The sequence below is a fragment of the Nerophis ophidion genome, linkage group LG21 (assembly GCF_033978795.1).
Source record: "Nerophis ophidion isolate RoL-2023_Sa linkage group LG21, RoL_Noph_v1.0, whole genome shotgun sequence".
Lineage (NCBI taxonomy): Eukaryota > Metazoa > Chordata > Actinopteri > Syngnathiformes > Syngnathidae > Nerophis > Nerophis ophidion.
The window spans coordinates 10,892,843-10,911,476 of record NC_084631.1 but is presented as its reverse complement, the minus strand read 5'-3'; the positions used below and the strand labels follow the sequence as shown (position 1 = coordinate 10,911,476).

At 40.4% G+C, this 18,634-nt stretch overlaps 1 protein-coding gene across 1 annotated transcript in view; it reads left to right on the top strand.

Annotated features, from left to right (window-relative positions):
- Window positions 1-18,634, top strand: part of si:dkey-199f5.8 (beta-1,4-galactosyltransferase 3) — a 54,404-nt gene that overhangs the window by 7,028 nt on the left and 28,742 nt on the right. The window contains exon 2 of the mRNA XM_061881903.1: window positions 16,267-17,405. Coding sequence (XP_061737887.1) covers window positions 17,132-17,405 — 274 coding nt within the window. The 5' untranslated portion in view covers window positions 16,267-17,131. The remainder of the gene's footprint in view (window positions 1-16,266; window positions 17,406-18,634) is intronic.

Sequence of the window (18,634 nt, the reverse complement as noted above, 5' to 3'; positions counted from 1 at the left end):
GCACAAAAGTGCACTAATAGCTTGTTTAAAAATGTCTCTGACAATCGTGCACTTTCCGTTTTGAAATGACATGAATGTCTCTGCCAATGCTTAATAACTGTTTAATAAATACAGTTTTGGTAAATTGACTGAGTTGTGATTTCCCTCTCTGCATGAAAGTTTAAAATGAGCATATATTAATGCAGTATGAACAATAATGTTTTAATGTAGACACATAGAATCATCATACTGGTGTATGCATCAAGTGTTAATTCAAGGCTAAGGCAAAATATCGAGATATATATTGTGTATTATGACATAGATATTAATAAAAAGCTATTTCGCCCAAACTCAGTTTGTAAACGATCAATGAGTCCGAACAAAGCTAAAAGCCGGAGATTCAAGAAATACACGGCACACTTACCCGTGTAAAAAAATTGTCTGAGGAGAGGGACCTTAAACGAAAGTTTAGTGTGGCTGAAACGGGGCTGTTTAAGGGGTTTATCTGGCTTAGTGTAGTCATAGTCTTAGTCTGGATTTACATCAATTCAGCATTTGAAGGATGTATTTTTTTTCAGCGATTCAGATCCCAAAGACCTCTGTTTAGGTCTTTGGGTTTGTTCTGCTGTGTGTTTTTGCTGTCGTCCCTGCAGCCTCACTGAGTCATTCTTCATCTCCATGGTTATGGTCGTTAACTCTGCAAGCCGCTGCACTTCTTGTGCAAGAGGATACGTGTCTCTTCTCCCCGATGGCACACTTTGCTGTCAAACCGTCCGAGCAGAGAAGGTGTTAAAAAAGAAGGGTGTGCAGTCCGTCCCGGCGGATTGGACCCTTGGGATAGGGAGTGGGGGAGCGCCTGGGAGACATGTACCAGCTACAGACATAACGAATGGGTTTGGCTCAGGATGGGTTGCCAAGGCAGGAACGCTGGCACCTGTTGTTTTGCTCGGTTGCCACTTCACCCCTTGGCCATGTTTGCACGTTATTCCACTGGCCTGCTTGCACACACACACACACACTGAATGTTAATTTGACTTTCACTTTGTTGTGTCTATAGGGCAGGTGTTTCTTTGTCCAAGTATATTTTTTCAATTTCTTTCTTTCCTAGTCTGTGACCAAGCCACACCTTTTATTAGCAGAGTGGATTGGAACACATTTATTGTTACTGCTATAAATGGAGTATAGACTTTCCCTTTAGTGTTTCCCACTGACTGGAAACAAAGTTTTCTGTTGTATTTTTCCATTACTGCTTCCTACTTCTTTGACTACAGTCAGTACGTTTCCCTGCACTATATTAGTCTGATTCCCTGCACTAAATTAGTCAGATTCAAATTAGTATCGGAATAAGCTTCCTACAACACATGTACATAACTTAATTTGATCGTGTTTGGCTTTTTAAAAATTGGATTAACACAACTCGACTATGCAGTTGCAAACCAATTTTCTCTGTGGAGAACCACACCACTGTTTACTACATCATTCACACGACTAGCAACAGATTTGTTGTTTCAATCCAATCCAATCCACTTTATTTATATAGCACATTTAAACAACACAAATTTTTCCAAAGTGCTGCACAGCCATGTTAAAAACAATATTATGCTTCACCAATGACTGAATAAAAACAAAAAATAAATATAAAAACAATATAAAAATAAATATGATTAAAACTATTTTAAAGGGTAAAAGCAATTAAAACAGTAAAATAGAAATCAAAATGTATAAAAAACACAGAGAAGGACAGAGGACCACACAACTCACGTAGTGTTAAAGGGGAACATTATCACAATTTCAAAAGGGTTAAAAACAATAAAAATCAGTTCCCAGTGGCTTGTTGTATTTAAAAAATTTTTTTTTTTAAATTTTACCGGTCTCGGAATATCCCTAAATAAAGCTTTAAAGTTCCTTATTTTTGCTATCTTCGAAACCATTATCCATTTCCCTGTGACGTCACACACTGCTGCCTTTGTAAACAAACAATGGGAATACCACAGCAAGATATAGTGACATCAGCTCGGATTCAAACTTGGATTTCAGCGACTTAAGCGATTCAACAGATTACGCATGTATTGAAACAGATGGTTGGAGTATGAAAGTATTAAAGAAGAAACTGATGCTATTGAGCGAATAGCTATTCACGCTATTCATAACCATAGCACGGCCGAATAGCTGCGTTAGCATCGCCGGTAAAATGTGCGGACCAAACGATCAGGACTTTCGCATCTTTTGACCCTGGAGCAACTTAAATCCGTCGATTGGTGTTTTTTTCGCATTAAATGTGGGTGGAAGGAAACGTAATATAGTTGCAAATGCATCTGCAGATTATCCATACATCTCCGTGCCATGTCTGCTTTAGCACCGCCGGTAAATAGCATGTTAGCATCGATTAGCGTAGCATGTTAGCATCGATTAGCTGGCAGTCAACATCGACAAAACTCACCTTTGTGATTTCGTTGACTATTGTTGCAAGTGCATCTGCAGGTTATCCATACATCTCTGTGCCATGTCAGCCTTAGCATCGCCGGTAAAATGTGGCGAGACTCCAGCACATTCAATGGGGATCTGGCGGCAGACACTTTTGCATCTTTGGGCCAGTGGTGCAACTTGAATCCCTCCCTGTTAGTGTTGTTAGACACTCCGACAACACATCGACAAGGCATGATGTCTCCAAGGTTCAAAAAAATAGTCAAAAAAACGGAAAATAAAAGAGCTGAGACCCGGTGTTTGTAATGTGTTGAAAATGAAAATGGCGGGTGTGTTACCTCGGCGACGTCACATTCTGACGTCATCGCCTCCAGCGCGATAAACAGAAAGCCGTTTAATTCGCCAAAATTCACCCATTTAGAGTTCGGAAATCGGTTAAAAAAATATATGGTCTTTTTTTCTGCACCATCAAGGTATATATTGACGCTTACATAGGTCTGGTGATAATGTTCCCCTTTAAAAGCCAAAGAATAAAAGTGGGTTTTAAGACGAGACTTAAAACACTCCACTGTGGAAGCAGTTTGAACATGGAGGGGCAGAATGTTCCAGAGCTTAGGGCCGACCACAGAGACGGCTCAGTCTCCCCTGTTTAATAAATATATGCATGTTTTGCAATTTTAATGAACATGTATGCATCAACGTCAATCATGCAATTTATTCAATGACAACATCATATAGACCGCGCCCTAGCCTCTAGTATACTACCCTGGATTGTGATGTCTGTTGTTTTCATATTAGCATATAAGATAGCCAGCTGGTGCCAGTCAGTCTTTTGGTTCATTAAACATCTTGGTTTTTCAATAACTTTTATTTAAAAACGTATTACCAAACGTGGTTATCGTTATGATCCTTAATCAAAAGTTAGGATCTGCCAATGTGTCCACAATGGCCCTAGCTACTGTCTACAACAGGAGCTTTTTCGGAATTTTTGTGGAAAAATGCTTATTTCCCAAGTTTTAAACTGAACTCGGAAGGGTGCTATGGTGTCATTCTCGAGCCAGATTTGGGCCCTGTGCCGCTAGTTGAATAGCACTGATGTATGGTGACGTCATCAGACGTGGACAAGCCATAACACACCCACGCACACTTGAAGACGAATCCTTTTAAAATGTTTACCTTGGCCAGTGTTTTCAAAAGTGTGAGTGTTCGAGGACAAAAGTATGTTTGTGTGTTGACAAACGGCCAACTGGCATAGAAAGTATGAGTTTTTAAAGTATCAGTAGGACATGGTCCTATTTGTGGAAGTGGAACTGCCCTTTTTTTACCATTTTCAATATCATTCACAATCCTCATGTCAATCACTTAAATGAACGCTAGCCATTTTAGATCACAGGGGAATCATTAGGAGTTGTTCTCTTCCGCTAGAAACTTCTATTTTTGAGTCTGAATATAAGGAGGATGAGCTACAAGTTTTAGAAACTGTTTGCGAAACAGTTGCCGCTTTAGTGAAACACTAAGCATCATGTAGCAGTATTGCCAAGTGCTAAACAAGATGTTTGTTTTATTTTATTTTTACCCTGTTCTAAATCTTAATTTAGTAAAGATGTCAGTTCTTTTCAAATTATAATTACTTTCTCTTTTAACAAATAGGTAAAAGTTTAAATATTACAATATACAAACTATCAACATAACAAAATAATCACTTACTGTACAATGTTTGCTCTCAATGTTATATCTTCCTGTTTGGATGAAGGGTTAAAAAAAAGTGTGTTTTCTGTCTTTGTCGCCATCTCCGGGTCTAAGTTGGATGTCAACGTTGACCAATTCCTCGGTTTAATTCTACAACCTTCTCCTATCTAGGTGAGGGACGTTATTTTTAGGTTTAAACAAATAAAATTAGATACAAATCTGGTATAAAATGTTAGTGGGCTAGCGTTAGCATAGAACAGTTACCATACTTTTAAGAGGAAGCAGAGTATCGAAAGTCATGATTTTTAGGTTTATACGAATAAAATTAGCATAAATGCTAATTTATATATAATCCGTTTGGGTAAAGAATTCATCATAACCCTCACAAAGGGTAAAGAAAAGTGTGTTTTTTTGTCTATTTTGTCATCTCTGGGTCTAAGTTGAATGTCAAAGTTCACCAACTTGTGGGTTTATGTCCACAACCTTCCAATATCCAGGTGAGCGGAATACTTTATAATGTAGAATTAACTTTCACCAACTCAGAGGCCATGCAGCAGCTCAATATGTAAACATTGCAGCATAAGCTAGTTAGCTCTCTGTGATTGCGCCTCTAAAAATAGTGTGTTTGCGTTGTTGCTTATAATAACAATATCGCTTATAATTTTGGGATGTAATGTTGACATCATTTCGCTGGTGTTGTCCTTGAAATAAATATATGTAACTTAAAGCAAGTTGCAAACAGTCTATTATCATAATAAATGGGTTGTACTTGTATAGCGCGATTTTCTACCTTCAAGGTACTCAAAGCCCTTTTGACACTACTTCCACATTTACCCATTCACACACACATTCACACACTGATGGAGGGAGCTGCCATGCAAGGCGCTAACCAGCACCCATCAGGAGCAAGGGTGAAGTGTCTTGCTCAGGACACAACGGACGTGACGAGGTTGGTACTAGGTGGGGATTGAACCAGGGACCCTCGGGTTGTGCACGGCCACTCTTCCACTGCGCCACGCCAATAGCGTTCATTTAAGAGTAATTGTGTTGGAACAGTTGTCCCTGAAATGTCATCCATTTGGAACGTCTCGCCTCAAGCTCCATGAAGTGGATGTTGCTGACATGTTTGAGTAATTGTTGTTGATGTTACGCCATGCCAAGCGATGTCATCGCTTCCTAACAATAACAATGCTCCGCGCCCATTAATGATTTACACCTTTTTATCCCGCTAGCAAAGCGAAGGCTTTCGGTCTGGATTTCTGGGTCAATGTTAGCCAAACTGTCCCTCGAGAGACCCCATCCACTTCCCCTTTTAAAGGTCTATTGGTCTGATCTCCCCTGAGGGTGGGGGTGCATCCAGAGCATGCGTGTTATGTCATTCCTTTTGAGATGTGGATAGTGATGCTGCTGACCCTGAGGTCTTGTCCCTAGATGATGATCTATATTTAACTCCATTATCTTGCATCCATTCATTTGTGTGGTGTAAGCAAACATGCATGCAAACATACTGGACATCTATTTTCACTTTATACTAGGGCTGGGCGATATTGCCTTTTTTTAATATCCCGATATTTTTAGGCCATATCGCGATATACGATATATATTACGATATTTTGCCTTGGCCTTGATGCATATAATCACAGCAGTATGATGATTATGTGTATTCATTAAAACATTCTTCTTCATACTGCATTCATATATGCTACTTTTAAACTTTTATGCAGTGAGCGAAATCACAACTTAGTCAATTGACCGAAAGTGTATTTATTAAAGTTGTTAAGGAATGGCACAAACATTCAAGTCATTTCCAAAACATTAAGTGCAAGATTGTCAGAGACATTTTAAGTGTCAAATAAAAATGAGCTGCATAATAGGAAATCAAATAGTATTCGTCCTTCACTGTGAGGTATGTTACTAACGTTATGAAATTGTCTTCATTCTCTAGCGAGTGACCTTTCAAATGATGCTACATATTACCAGTAATGCTACTTTTTATAGCAGGGGTAGGGAACCTATGGCTTGCGAGCCAGATGTGGCTCTTTTGATGACTGCATCTGGCTCTCGGATAAATCTTAGCTGACATTGCTTAATATGATAAGTAATGAATGATTCCACTTGTAATCACAGTGTTAAAAATAATGTTCGAAATATAAAACATTCTCATGCATTTTTAATCCATCCATCTGTTTTCTACCGCACCCGTTCAAGAATTTGCGTTAATGGTAAGAAGTTATTTATTTATTCTTGGTTAGTGTGGGGCTTGCACTCCTGGGGTTCGTCAGACCACCAAGGACCAACATGAGAGCCTGTTTCAGGGTTACAATATTGTTTTATTTTTCAATAAGTCTCTCAGTTGCTTTCCAGCAATTGTATTTTTCTCTTTCGTTTTCGCTCGCGCTCTGGCTCCAGCTCAAATCCCGTCTCTCCTCCTGGCTGCTGCTTATAACAGAGCGACAGGTGATTAAATAACAAGGCCCAGGTGGGCCATCTACGCACCTGTCGCTGATTTCGAGGCCGGTCCTGGCACACCCCAGTTCGCTGCACGCCAGCAAGCCACGCCCCCTCCTCAGTTAGCTCGAGAATAACAATGTTATTACAAAGAATAAGAGACCTATTATACTCTAGAAATGTTGGTCTTACTTAAAAGTGCACGCGTTTAGTTTTGTTCAGTGTAAAAAAAATATTATATGGCTCTTACGGAAATACATTTTAAAATATTTGGCTTTTTGGCTCTCTCAGCCAAAAAGGTTCCCGACCCCTGTTTTATAGCAACGCTTTTGCCCCACACTTGACATATCACGGTTGTCTGTTCGACATATTCCCACTTGAAGCCGAACTACAGCCAGACGATGGAAACCCAGTTGTTTTTATTGGGAATTAAGTCTTCCTTCATTTGTTACCAGATCTGCACCTTCTTTCTCTCGAACGGCTACGTTAGCAGCTAACGTAGCCCAGTATGTTACCTCTCGTTTCTGCGAGGGCGGACACGTATGTGACGTATGTAAGAATGTGTGCCTGCTTGTCTGTGAGAAAGTAAGACAGGAAAGAGTGAGAAGAGCCTGAAGTGTACGCCCGCAGCTAAAAGCAACTGCGTGAGGACGTATACTCGAATATTACGATATAGTCATTTTCTATATCGCACAGAGACAAACCCGCGATATATCGTATATATCGATATGTCGCCCAGCCCTACTTTATACTAAACTGTATTATTAACATGATTCCTATACATATGTGCATATCAATGTACTTTACTATGTGTGCTTAGTTTCACAGTGACTTCATGGTGGAAAATATCAATAAACCCCCTTAAGTTATTGTTTTTCATCTGTAATTTAAATAGCTTTTTTTTCCCCGGCAAACTCAATTTCAACATTGAGAGACAGCTGAATATAGTGCAGCCCAGCGTTGGTGCTAGGAATTGTCAAAAGTCAAGTCATAAAAATGGGGTGCGACAGTAAATGTTTGGGGTGCCACTTTTTTGTAAGCGTTTTTAAAACAAATCAGTCAGAATCGAATATTAAGATTTTCAGCACAATCCCATTCAAGATCAGACAAATATTGCAGGAAGAGACAACAGGATCGTTGACGGGTCTGCCAACTTCTGGCGCCCCTTACAAAAAGGATGAGAAACAGGTAAACGCTGGGGGTTGACGGGTGAGAAAAAAATAAATTCAGTCTAAGCCTTGGCCTCTGGAGAAGGGGTCCAGACTGAGGCCAAGGGAAAAAAAACCTTCATAGCCATAGCACAAATAAGCACGTGTGTAAGAGGGTAACATCAAAGAACACTAAGGACATTAAAGACATTAAAATAGCAGAACTGATGCAACCAGCCATTTCTACATACAGCTAAAAAGTAAAACAAAGCAAAACAAAAAACATATACACTGTGGTGGTCTCAGCGTTCCACACCTACGTCTGCTGGGGTGGGAGAGCATGGCCGGAGACAGGAGCAGACCCAACAAAGCAACCAAGCACCCTCGGTTGCCCACTAACTCTCGGCCATTGTGATAAATGTCTGCTTTCAGCAAGTGGTTCTCAACCTTCTTTCAGTGATGTACCGCCTGTGAACATTTTTTAATTCAAGTACCCCCTAATCAGAGCAAAGCATTTTTGGTTGAAAAAAAAAGATAAAGAAGTAAAATACAGCACTATGTCATCAGTTTCTGATTTATTAAATTGTATAACAGGGCAAAATATTGCTCATTTGTAGTGGTCTTTCTTGAACTATTTGGAAAAAAAGATATAAAAATGACTAAAACTTGTTGAAAAATAAACAAGGAATTCAATTATAAATAAAGATTTCTACACATAGAAGTAATCATCAACTTAAAGTGCCCTCTTTGGGGATTGTAATAGAGATCCATCTGAATTCATGAACTTAATTCTAAAAAAAATTTCACAAAAAAAAAATCTTTAACATCAATATTTATGGAACATGTCCACAAAAAATCTAGCTGTCAACACTTGAATATTGCATTGTTGCATTTATTTTCACAGTTTATGAACTTACATTCATATTTTGTTGAATTATTATTCAATAAATACATTTATAAAGGATTTTTGAATGGTTGCTACTTTTAGAATATTTAAAAAAAATCTCACGTACATCTGGCATACCTTCAAGTACCCCCAGGGGTACACGTACCCCCATTTGAGAACCACTGATTTAAGCTGTAATAACTCACATTCTATATTGTTTTGGAAAAATGTTTTCATAAACGTTACTTAATTCATTAAAAAATGTATACAATTATGCATACCGTATTTCCTTGAATTGCCGCCAGGCATATAGTATGCGCCTGCCTTGAATTACTGCCGGGTCAAACTCACTTCGCAAAATAATTAACGCATGCTTGGTATTACCCCCGGGTCAAACTCGTGATCATGAGTGACACTTCCCCTGTCATCATTTTCAAAATGGAGGAGGCTGATTTCATTACCGGTAATTTGAAATCGCATAAAGGAAAGAAGATTAAGAGGTATTCAGTAGGATTTAAGGTCCAAGCTATTTAAAAAGAACAGTAAGCAGTTATGTTTTATTAATATACCTGTGTAGCCGACGGTCCGACAGACAGGCAGGGCACGCTGGAGCCCGGCTCAAGATGGCGGCGAGGAGACGGCGAGCGAGCAGAGAGGAGGAGCGGAAGAGCGACCTGGACTGAGGTTTTATTTAAGAATAAACAAAGTCAAACTGCTCAAGCCATGTCCTTCCTTGGTGGTCCTGGGAACCCGCAAGACGACTGCTTGAGACCGTCACAATACCGTAGCTGCGTCCGTCAAATATGAGTCATTAAATGACTCCCGCCTCCTGGTGTTAGAGGGCGCTAGTGATTTTTGTTGCGACTACTCGGCCGCAGAAGAAGTGAAATGAGTATCGTGATATGTGCTGGAGTAGGTAATAAAGGAAGATCTCCATCGAGACAGAGAGACTTTCAAAACTGAAGAAAGATAAGGAATACTTCTTTAAATAAGTTATCGATCCTTTTGATCATAAGGAGCTGGCATGGACTATATTTATAAGTAAAGGTAAGACCATAATAACGTTTTTTTTGTTAAAAGTGCTTTTCATAATGGTATCCTTGCATCACACTAAAATTTTTACTGCATGCCTTTGGTAAGTGCCGGAGTGAGAAGAGGTTTAAAAATAATTATCGCATGCTTACTTTTACCGCATGCCTTTGGTAAGCGCAGGAGTGAGAAGAGGTTTTAAATTAATTAGCGCCCCGTATGTAAATTTATCCAGTTATAAACATTTATTGCCTTTCTTCTTTCCTTCATGGATCTAAACATTACCGCTGCCGGTAGTTTTTTCTATATTTTTATTAAATAAGTTGTAGGTGTATTTAATTCAGTATAAAAATGTAAAATGTTTAGTACATGTATAACATATTTTTAGCCTTTTTTAAAAGAAAATGATGCATCATCACTGATTATGCAAATTATATGATGGCACAAGTATATCGGCAAACCGGGGGAAACCCTGGATTATTTTGGTTGGTCAGGCAGCAATGTGCATCTACGGGTTTAGATTGGCGTATGTTTTTATTTAAATGCGGAAAGATGGTAATTAGGGGTGTGAATCACTGGGCACTAATTCCTCGGGCGGCGATTCGATTCAGAACAGATTCTCGTTTCAACACGATTCATACAATATATCATTTGATATAATGACTATAATGAAACTTTTTTTAAACAGACTACAGGCGGGGAAACTTCCTTATGGTTGCATGGGAAGATGGTCTAAAACAGGGGTGGGCATTACGTCGATCGTGATCGACTGGTCGATCTCGGAGGGTGTGTCAGTCGATCTCAAGCCAGGCCTTAAAAAATAGACATAAAAATGAGCAATCATCAATCATACCAAGACTTCACTTTCGTCAGTTGTTTGACATTCTCGGCACCCGAGGATCTTGTGAGATGACGCTGGCTGCTGCGAGCTCATATTTAAGAAAAAAATCACTAACAGGGCGGGCGCGTTGAAACACATTTTATTTCTAGAGACTCCGTACCTACTGTCAAAACTCTAAAGACCGACTGCACAGTTCCTGTCTTCAACATAAAAGACCTGTTTCATCCTGCCTGTGCTAACAAAATAAGAGTCTCAGAAAGCTAGCGTGCACAAGCTAGCAAGCAACGGAGTTTGATGCCAATGTATTTCTCCCCCGCCCTCAGCGACCACTTTCTCACTTGCTTGCCCACCCGCACAGTCACTGACGTCACTCACCTGCTGCCAGACATTAAAGGGCCACACACATATGCTACTCTCATAACAAAGTGTTTAAAAACGAGTATGCAAGTTGGACAAATGAGATGCCAAATCCAACCACTTTCATGTAGTATTAGACAGAAAGGAGGACTTTTTTTTTTCTCCATTTGAAAATGCGGACGTTATCAGCACCACTGTCTAATTCCAATCAATGCAAGTCATCAGAATCAGGTAATACACCAACTTATATTCTTGTCTTCATGAAAGAAAGGAATCTATGTGTGTTAAACATGCTTGTATTATCATTAAACACCATTATCTTGTTAACAAAAATGTCTCTTTCATAAATAAATAAATATAAATTATAAATAGGAATGAGGTAGATCTCCTCGACTTGGTCAATTGAAAAGTAGCTCACCTGCAGAAAAAGTGTGAGCGCCCCTGGTCTAAAACATCTCTTTAAAAAAATGTATATTATAAAAAAAAGTTTATTGATTTTTGAAAATGATGACTCAATTTTAGAATCTGGATGAATAGGAATCACGGTTTGAATGTGAATACATATTTTTCGTGCACCCATAATAATAATGTCCCTTGTATTCATGTTGGCATTTAAGCGGGCTACCCAGTCATGAATGCGCTAGCGTCCTTCTCCAGCAAATGAGCAGGATTACCCCAGTATCACAGTAAGTTTATCTACATACAGTGAGAATTCAATATAAAACAGTAATACTAACCACATAGGTTTTTTTGCGCATTAACATTAAAACCTTTATTATAGAATATCATTATTTAAACATTAAAATCACAATTTGTCTTTCAAACCCTTTATCACAACCGTTACATCCCTAGTTGTGTTGTCTTTTTAGCGAGGCAGAAGTATGACAAATGTGACTAGGAAGGAAACGCGTCCGTGCAGGATGCAGAAGAAAGTCAGATGTACATTGCGCAACATTGTTTTACATGTGGAACTTTTGGATTGTATAAAATGAATGTTGCAGAAGTAATTTGAATGCAAGTATTTTTTTTGTAAAGCTTTAGCTCTTTTTAGAGCAGTTCCACTGTGATATGTCTTACGAAATCGAGCTTCAACGACATCGGATGTGTGAGCCAACACTTGTATTGGTTTTTGTTGCTCTCAACCCCACGTGGTGTTGTTGGAGAACAAAGCTAGTTTATTGTTGGACAAACTGCTTTGTTTTTTAAACTGACATCTAAAAGTGTTGTTTTTAAATGATTAGTTTTTATTAGGACTGTCCAAAAACAGCACAATTTTTTTCTTTCACTGGCAATAAACGCACACGTGTCCTTTTTGACCCTCGTGCCGTGCCATGTAGTGCCTGGCTAACTGAATTATTGTGTTAATTCTTTTATGACTTCTGGTCGCGTACTCATTTACAGAATGACTAGCAGGCTGAATATTACATTTTATTAATAAATAGAGAAGGTTAAAACATTGCCATGCAGAGTTATGAATACCATTGACTGTAATGTACAGAATATCAGGTAGAAATATCCCATTTTACATTACCAAACATCTTTGACAATCAAAGCATGATCATAACGATCCACATTTTGTTATTAATTTGTGAAACTGGTATTTAAACATGGTGTAGCTCAGATGTGTCAAACGTGTGGCCCATAAGATGGGCAGTATAAAAATGAGCTGCAATATTTTTAAAGAAAGAGGTTGCTGTACTAAATGTATCCACTGGATGTCGCAATAGCAATTCAAGTGTAACCCACGTCACACATCATACTGTTTAAAGATGACGTCCCAGCTGAGTTTAAAAGCTGTCTGGATTGGCTGCCGCTACTCCAATTAGCGTAGGTGCAAGCTATAAACTGCTCCTCTTGTGGCTGGCAGCAGATTGCGACAGACTGATGCAGTAGCGATGCACAATGCCTCCTTTCATTGTAAATTATCAACTCAACGGATAAAGTAACGAAATGGTAAGATATAAAGACTTATGTCAACATGACCTCATTGCTTGAATGGGCGACGCGCACCCTGAACTCCATTGTAAAAATGTGTTTCTACATTTGTTCTATTTTATTTTATGCATCAATCTACCATTTTCAAATTAGTTAAGTTTGTAGTTATGGTACATTGATTTCGGTTATGGTGTCATTTTGATAATTGTTTTGTTTATAAATGTAATTGAATGATGGTAAAAAAATCTGTTGTAGTAGTACTCTGCGGGGCCCCGGTGTTGCTGACCAGCCTGTCAGACACACAGTCCTGCAGTCGAACGTACTGTGGTCTGTCAGTCAGGTAATCTACAACCCAGGACACCAAGGTGGCCTCCACCTGCATGTTCTCCAACTTCACACCCAGTAGCCCAGGTCGTATAGTATCGAAAGCACTGGAAAAGTCAAAAAACATGACCGTCACACTGCTCGCAGGCTTGTCTAGGTGGGTGTGGGCTCAGTTCAGCAGGTAGATGACTACGTCCTCCACTCCAAGTCGTGGCTGGTAGGCGAATTGGAATGGGTCCAGGTGGGGCTTGACTGTAGGGCGGAGTTGTTCCTGGACCAACCTCTCCATGGCCTACTACTAACACAACTTTTGCGTTTACATTTGATAGTAGATGACTTACCTCGCCTCTGGATGTCCTTTAATTGGATGCCTTCTCGACAGGTGCTGCAGCATCAAACTTGTGCTATTGCGGTATGTGAGCTCCACTTTGCAATGTTTGCATACTACTGCGTTTTCCTTCCATTTTAGTGTGAAGTGTTCCCACACCTTAGACCAGGGGTGCCCACACTTTTTCTGCAGGCGAGCTACTTTTCAATTGACCAACTCGAGGGGATCTACCTCATTTATATATATCATTTATATTTATTTATTTATGAAAGAGACATTTTTGTAAACAAGTTAAATGTGTTTAATGATAATACAAGCATGTGTAACACATATAGATGTCTTTCTTTCACGAAGACAAGAATATAAGTTGGTGTATTACCTGATTCTGATGACTTGCATTGATTGGAATCAGACAGTAATGATGATAATGCCCACATTTTCAAATGGAGGAGAAAAAAAGTTGTCCTTTCTGTACAATACCACATGAAAGTGGTTGTTTTTTGGCATCTAATTCATCCAGCTTCCATACACTTTACAAGAAAAACATTGGCGGCAAATTCCGTAGCTTGCTTGATTGACATTCACGGCACCCGAGGGTTTTGTGAGATGACGCTGGCTGCTGCCAGTTCATTATTATGAAAAAATGACAGAGAGGAAGGCGAGAAACACTTTTTATTTCAACAGACTTTCGCGCCGTCCCTTCCGTCAAAACTCTAAAGGCCGACTGCACATTTCCTATCTTCACAATAAAAGCCCTGCTTCATGCTGCCTGCGCTAACAAAATAAGAGTCTCGGAAAACCATTTAGTGGTCAATTGTACGGAATATGTACTGTACTGTACTTTCTGAGGGATCGCTTGTGCACGCCAGTTTTCCGAGACTCTGTATTTAGTTAGCGCAGGCAGCATGAAGCAGGGCTTTTATTGTGAAGATAGGAAATGTGCAGTCGGCCTTTAGAGTTTTGACGGAAGGTACGGCGCGAGAGTCTGTTGAAATAAAAAGTGTTTCTCGCCTTCCTCTCGGTCATATTTTAATAATAATGATCTTGCAGCAGCCAGCGTCATCTCACAACACCCTCCGGTACCGTGAATGTCATTTAAGTGACGTCTTGGTGAAGATTGATGATCACTAATTTGTAGGTCTATTTTTTTTAAAAGCCTGGTTGGAGATCGACTGACACACCCCCCGCGGTCGACTGGTAGCTCGCGATCGACGTAATGGGCACCCCTGCCTTAGACAATTTTTGTCGCTTCTTAATTCCCTCGTATTGCTATGGCTTTTGTCCACTGCTTTCTGCGGCATCCGGCATTGCGAGTTATGTCGGCAAATTAGTTTACTAAACTCAAGCGTATTTAAAGGAGCGGTGTTGTGCAGTGCATGGGGCGTATAATCTGACGTAAACACGCTGTGCAATACCTAGACAGTCCGTGCGAAACGTGAGCTTTGACTACTAAACGAGGCAAATATGCCGTAAAAAACTAACAAAAAATAAACTTGACTACTCGAGGCAGCAAAAATTCCTCAAATATATTTTGGGATCAAATTACTCGATTTACTCGAGGAATCGTTTCAGCTCTGATAACATTGTTAACCAGCAATTTGTAGGACAAAATATCATCCAGGAAAATGTGTTAATCAGCACAGGCTTGCTTATTCTTCTGTGGTTAAGATACTTATACACTAGTTTTGGGTGATACTACAAATTTAAGTATGGATCTGATACAGTGGAAATAATTAAACATTTCAAGATCGGTGATTGATTACATTTTTGGTCACAATTTTTGAAACCAACTGCACAAATGTTAGTTGTTTTTTTTAGCCGAACTCGCAGGCCTGTTCGCCGTCTTATAGCAATTTCTGTCGGCTGTTTGCCAAAGTCAAGACAAGATTCAGTGGGATTAGGATCATTGACGGAAAGCTGCCTCCTTTTAACGAGTACTAATTGACGTGTAACCAGCAGCGCATTAGCCAAGGCCGCTGGACACCAGGTCGAAGGAGGTTAGACGAGGACTTGATCAACTTGCGAGTCAGTGTTTTTATCCCATCATCCGAGCGGTCCATGGAAGCATCTGCGCTGGGTCCAATTAGTCGGGCCTATCCGACTGTACTGTGCAGCGCCCGTGTAAACAAACGCAATCCATTTGTTGGCTCATGCGCATTGTTTGCATCGTCCACGGGAGGTAAATATTCTGCTGTAAATCCCCCAAAATTGCGGACATCAACAGCTAAGCCAAATTACTATGCATTATGGGTGTAACGGTACGTGTATTTGTATTGAACCGTTTCGGTACGGGTGGTTCGGTTCGGTTCGGAGGTGTACCGAACGACACGGACATATTAAGTAGTGCACGTTTTGTAAACAATGCACACCGAGGCACCATGAATTGATTTACAAGGACTCCGACTTAAACAAGTTGACAAACTTTTTCGGGTGTTACCATTTAGTGGTCAGTTGTACGGAATATGTACTGTACTGTGCAATATACTAATGAAAGTTTCAATCAATCAAAAAAAAACAACAACACACTGCACGCTAGTAACGTGCAGTGTCATGAAAAAAAAGACGTGTGTTCTTGTCTTTCTTTATGATTGCGAACAATATGTAATATTCCTAAAAAGTTCAGTTGCTCTTAACCTGGCCAATAAAGCTCATTCTGGACAAAAGAAAAAGACTGTACTGTACTGACTTCAGGAGTCATGGTCTCATCTAGTGAGCAGTGCTACTGTAGTATTGATATTTTGTGTTCATTTTTTAATTTTTATGCTTAATCTCGGCCAAACATATATAAAATATGCTTTAAAAAAATGTGCAAAATTTGAAGTGTGATGTGGTAGAGGATGACTAATCTTTCCCAACTTCTGTACTTTATTTTCCACAGTTGTCCGGGAGTCACCGCCCAAGTTCCTGTTCATCCAGTTGGGCCAGTTGCTCCTATCCACTCAGCCGCCGGGAAGGGCGACCAACGCTGTGCGCAGCCTCTATGGGACAATAGCAGAGTGCATCCACACTCCTTCCTCTTCCTCCGTCCCCTCCCCCGCTCTCCACAGATGCTATCCCCCTAACAAACACTGTCACCCGCCCACACAGACAGTCCTCCTCCCACGCCGGTCACGGTGCACTCCCTCCAACACCACCACCGCCAGTCAGGCAGCGAGCGGCGGACGGAGGCTGTGTAATCCTGAATCACGGCCCGCCTACGCTCTCTTTTTGTGATGGCGACTGTTATTGTGGCTGCCGGAGCCCCTCTCCGGAGGCAAAGGGAGGAAGCACAGGAGGCGGCGTAAAGGGAGAACGGACACTTATCATCGGACTTCTGGAGGCTGCGCTTTGAATGCGCGTTCATGGGGCGTTGAAAGCACATGATGTGGCACCGGCTTCGCCGCCTCTTGCCAGTCAAAGATTGGACCAAAAGTCAACTTTGGAAATATTCGGAACATACTTAACCTGCGGCTAAGGAATGCACTGAACATGGAGGAAAGTACTTTTTGACTTCTATCTATCTTGATTGTTATCCTAATATCTTTGCTACTGGTGGTCACAAAAGACAAACGCTACCAAAAGTGCCTTTACTTTTGTACTCTACTTTCTACTGTCATGTAATTCTGTGACGTTACATGCCACATGCCACAAGTGAACAAATAGCTGACAATCTTCACTTTAGTTTTGTAAGGACTGCCAAGCAAACTCCTGTCCACGCCAGATAGGCCTCAGACTGTCGGCGGAGCCTCGTCCCGCCCGTCGCCATGGTTAAGTTGCAGTCCAAATGGCGCTACCTGTTCATGTTCCTGGGCATCCAGCTGGTAGTCATGGCGCTGCTGTCCCGGGAGGGCTACCAAAAGAGGGTCACCTACTTCATACGCATCTTCCGCAAGTCAGACGGCGCGGCAACGTCCGCCCGAAACCAGACCGCAGCCAATGTGCCTGGAAGTGATGTGTACGCGAACCTCTCCCTACTGTCCAGAGGTCAGAACAATGGAGAGGTGGTTTACTACTGCCCCAAGACCTCCCCTCTCACAGGTGAGTCCTGCGAGAAGACCACCTCCTTGGTGCCACAGGATTTCTTGTCTTCTTTCATGTCCCGGGCCGGTTCATCTAACCAGTTACTGACGAGCTCCTAACGCAACTGAAAATGTTGACAGAGCCATACTGGACCAAAAATTCAAAAAACAAATCTGCCTTTAGCCGCAAAAATGAAAAACCTTAAGTGTTATAAGGAAGGCAACATGTGATGTGTCTATATTACTGTATTTTTCGGATTATAAATCCCAGTTTTTTGCATAGTTTGGCCGTGGGTGCGACATATACTCCGTAGCGACTTATGTGTGAAATTATTAACACACTACCGTAAAATATTAAATAATAATATTTATCTCATTTGCGGAAGAGACAAAGAAAATGTCAGCAATCGTCACACACACGTCAGCAATTGTCACACACATGTCAGCCAATAAGAATTCGGCGGGGGAGGGTCATGGCAGAAGTGCATTGTGGGTCATGGGATGCTATATGCTATATGCTACTTCCGTAGCTATTCAAATGGATCATTTCAACGTTGGCGGTAACTTTTAAAAACTGAGAAGGGCTGAACAAAAATGGCACTGAAAAGGAAATCATGTACTGCAGATTACAAGCTGGACGTAGTGAAATATGCAGCAGAAAACGACAATAGGAAGCGGCGCATACCTTTAGAGTTGGCAGAGTAGTTTAGAAGCGACCTCGAGGAAGAAGATTTCATCGGATTTATCGATTAGGAGTGACAGATTGTTTGGTAAACGTATAGCATGTTCTATATGATATTGTTATTTGAATGACTCTTACCATACTACGTTACGTTAACATACCAGGCACGTTCTCCGTTTGTTATTTATGCGTCATACAACATATACTTATTGTTCACTATTTATTTGTTTTAAGTTGCCTTTCAAATCTCTGTTATTGATGTTGGATTTTAACAAATACATTTTTCCCGAAAATGCGACTTATACTCCAGTGCGACATATGTATGTTTTTTTCTTCTTTATTATGCATTTTCGGCCGGTGCAACGTATACTCCGGAGCGGTTTATAATCCGAAAAATACGGTAGCTATAATAGCCTACTATCAAAATGACTGTGTCGCAAATCTCCGTTGACAGAAATGTTGAAGTGTAATATTCATTCTACACATTTTTACAGCATTTGAAAACATTAGTGAAACTGAGGCTTCTGGAAATTACTGGTTTAGAGTAACCAAAGGTAAAGATGTGT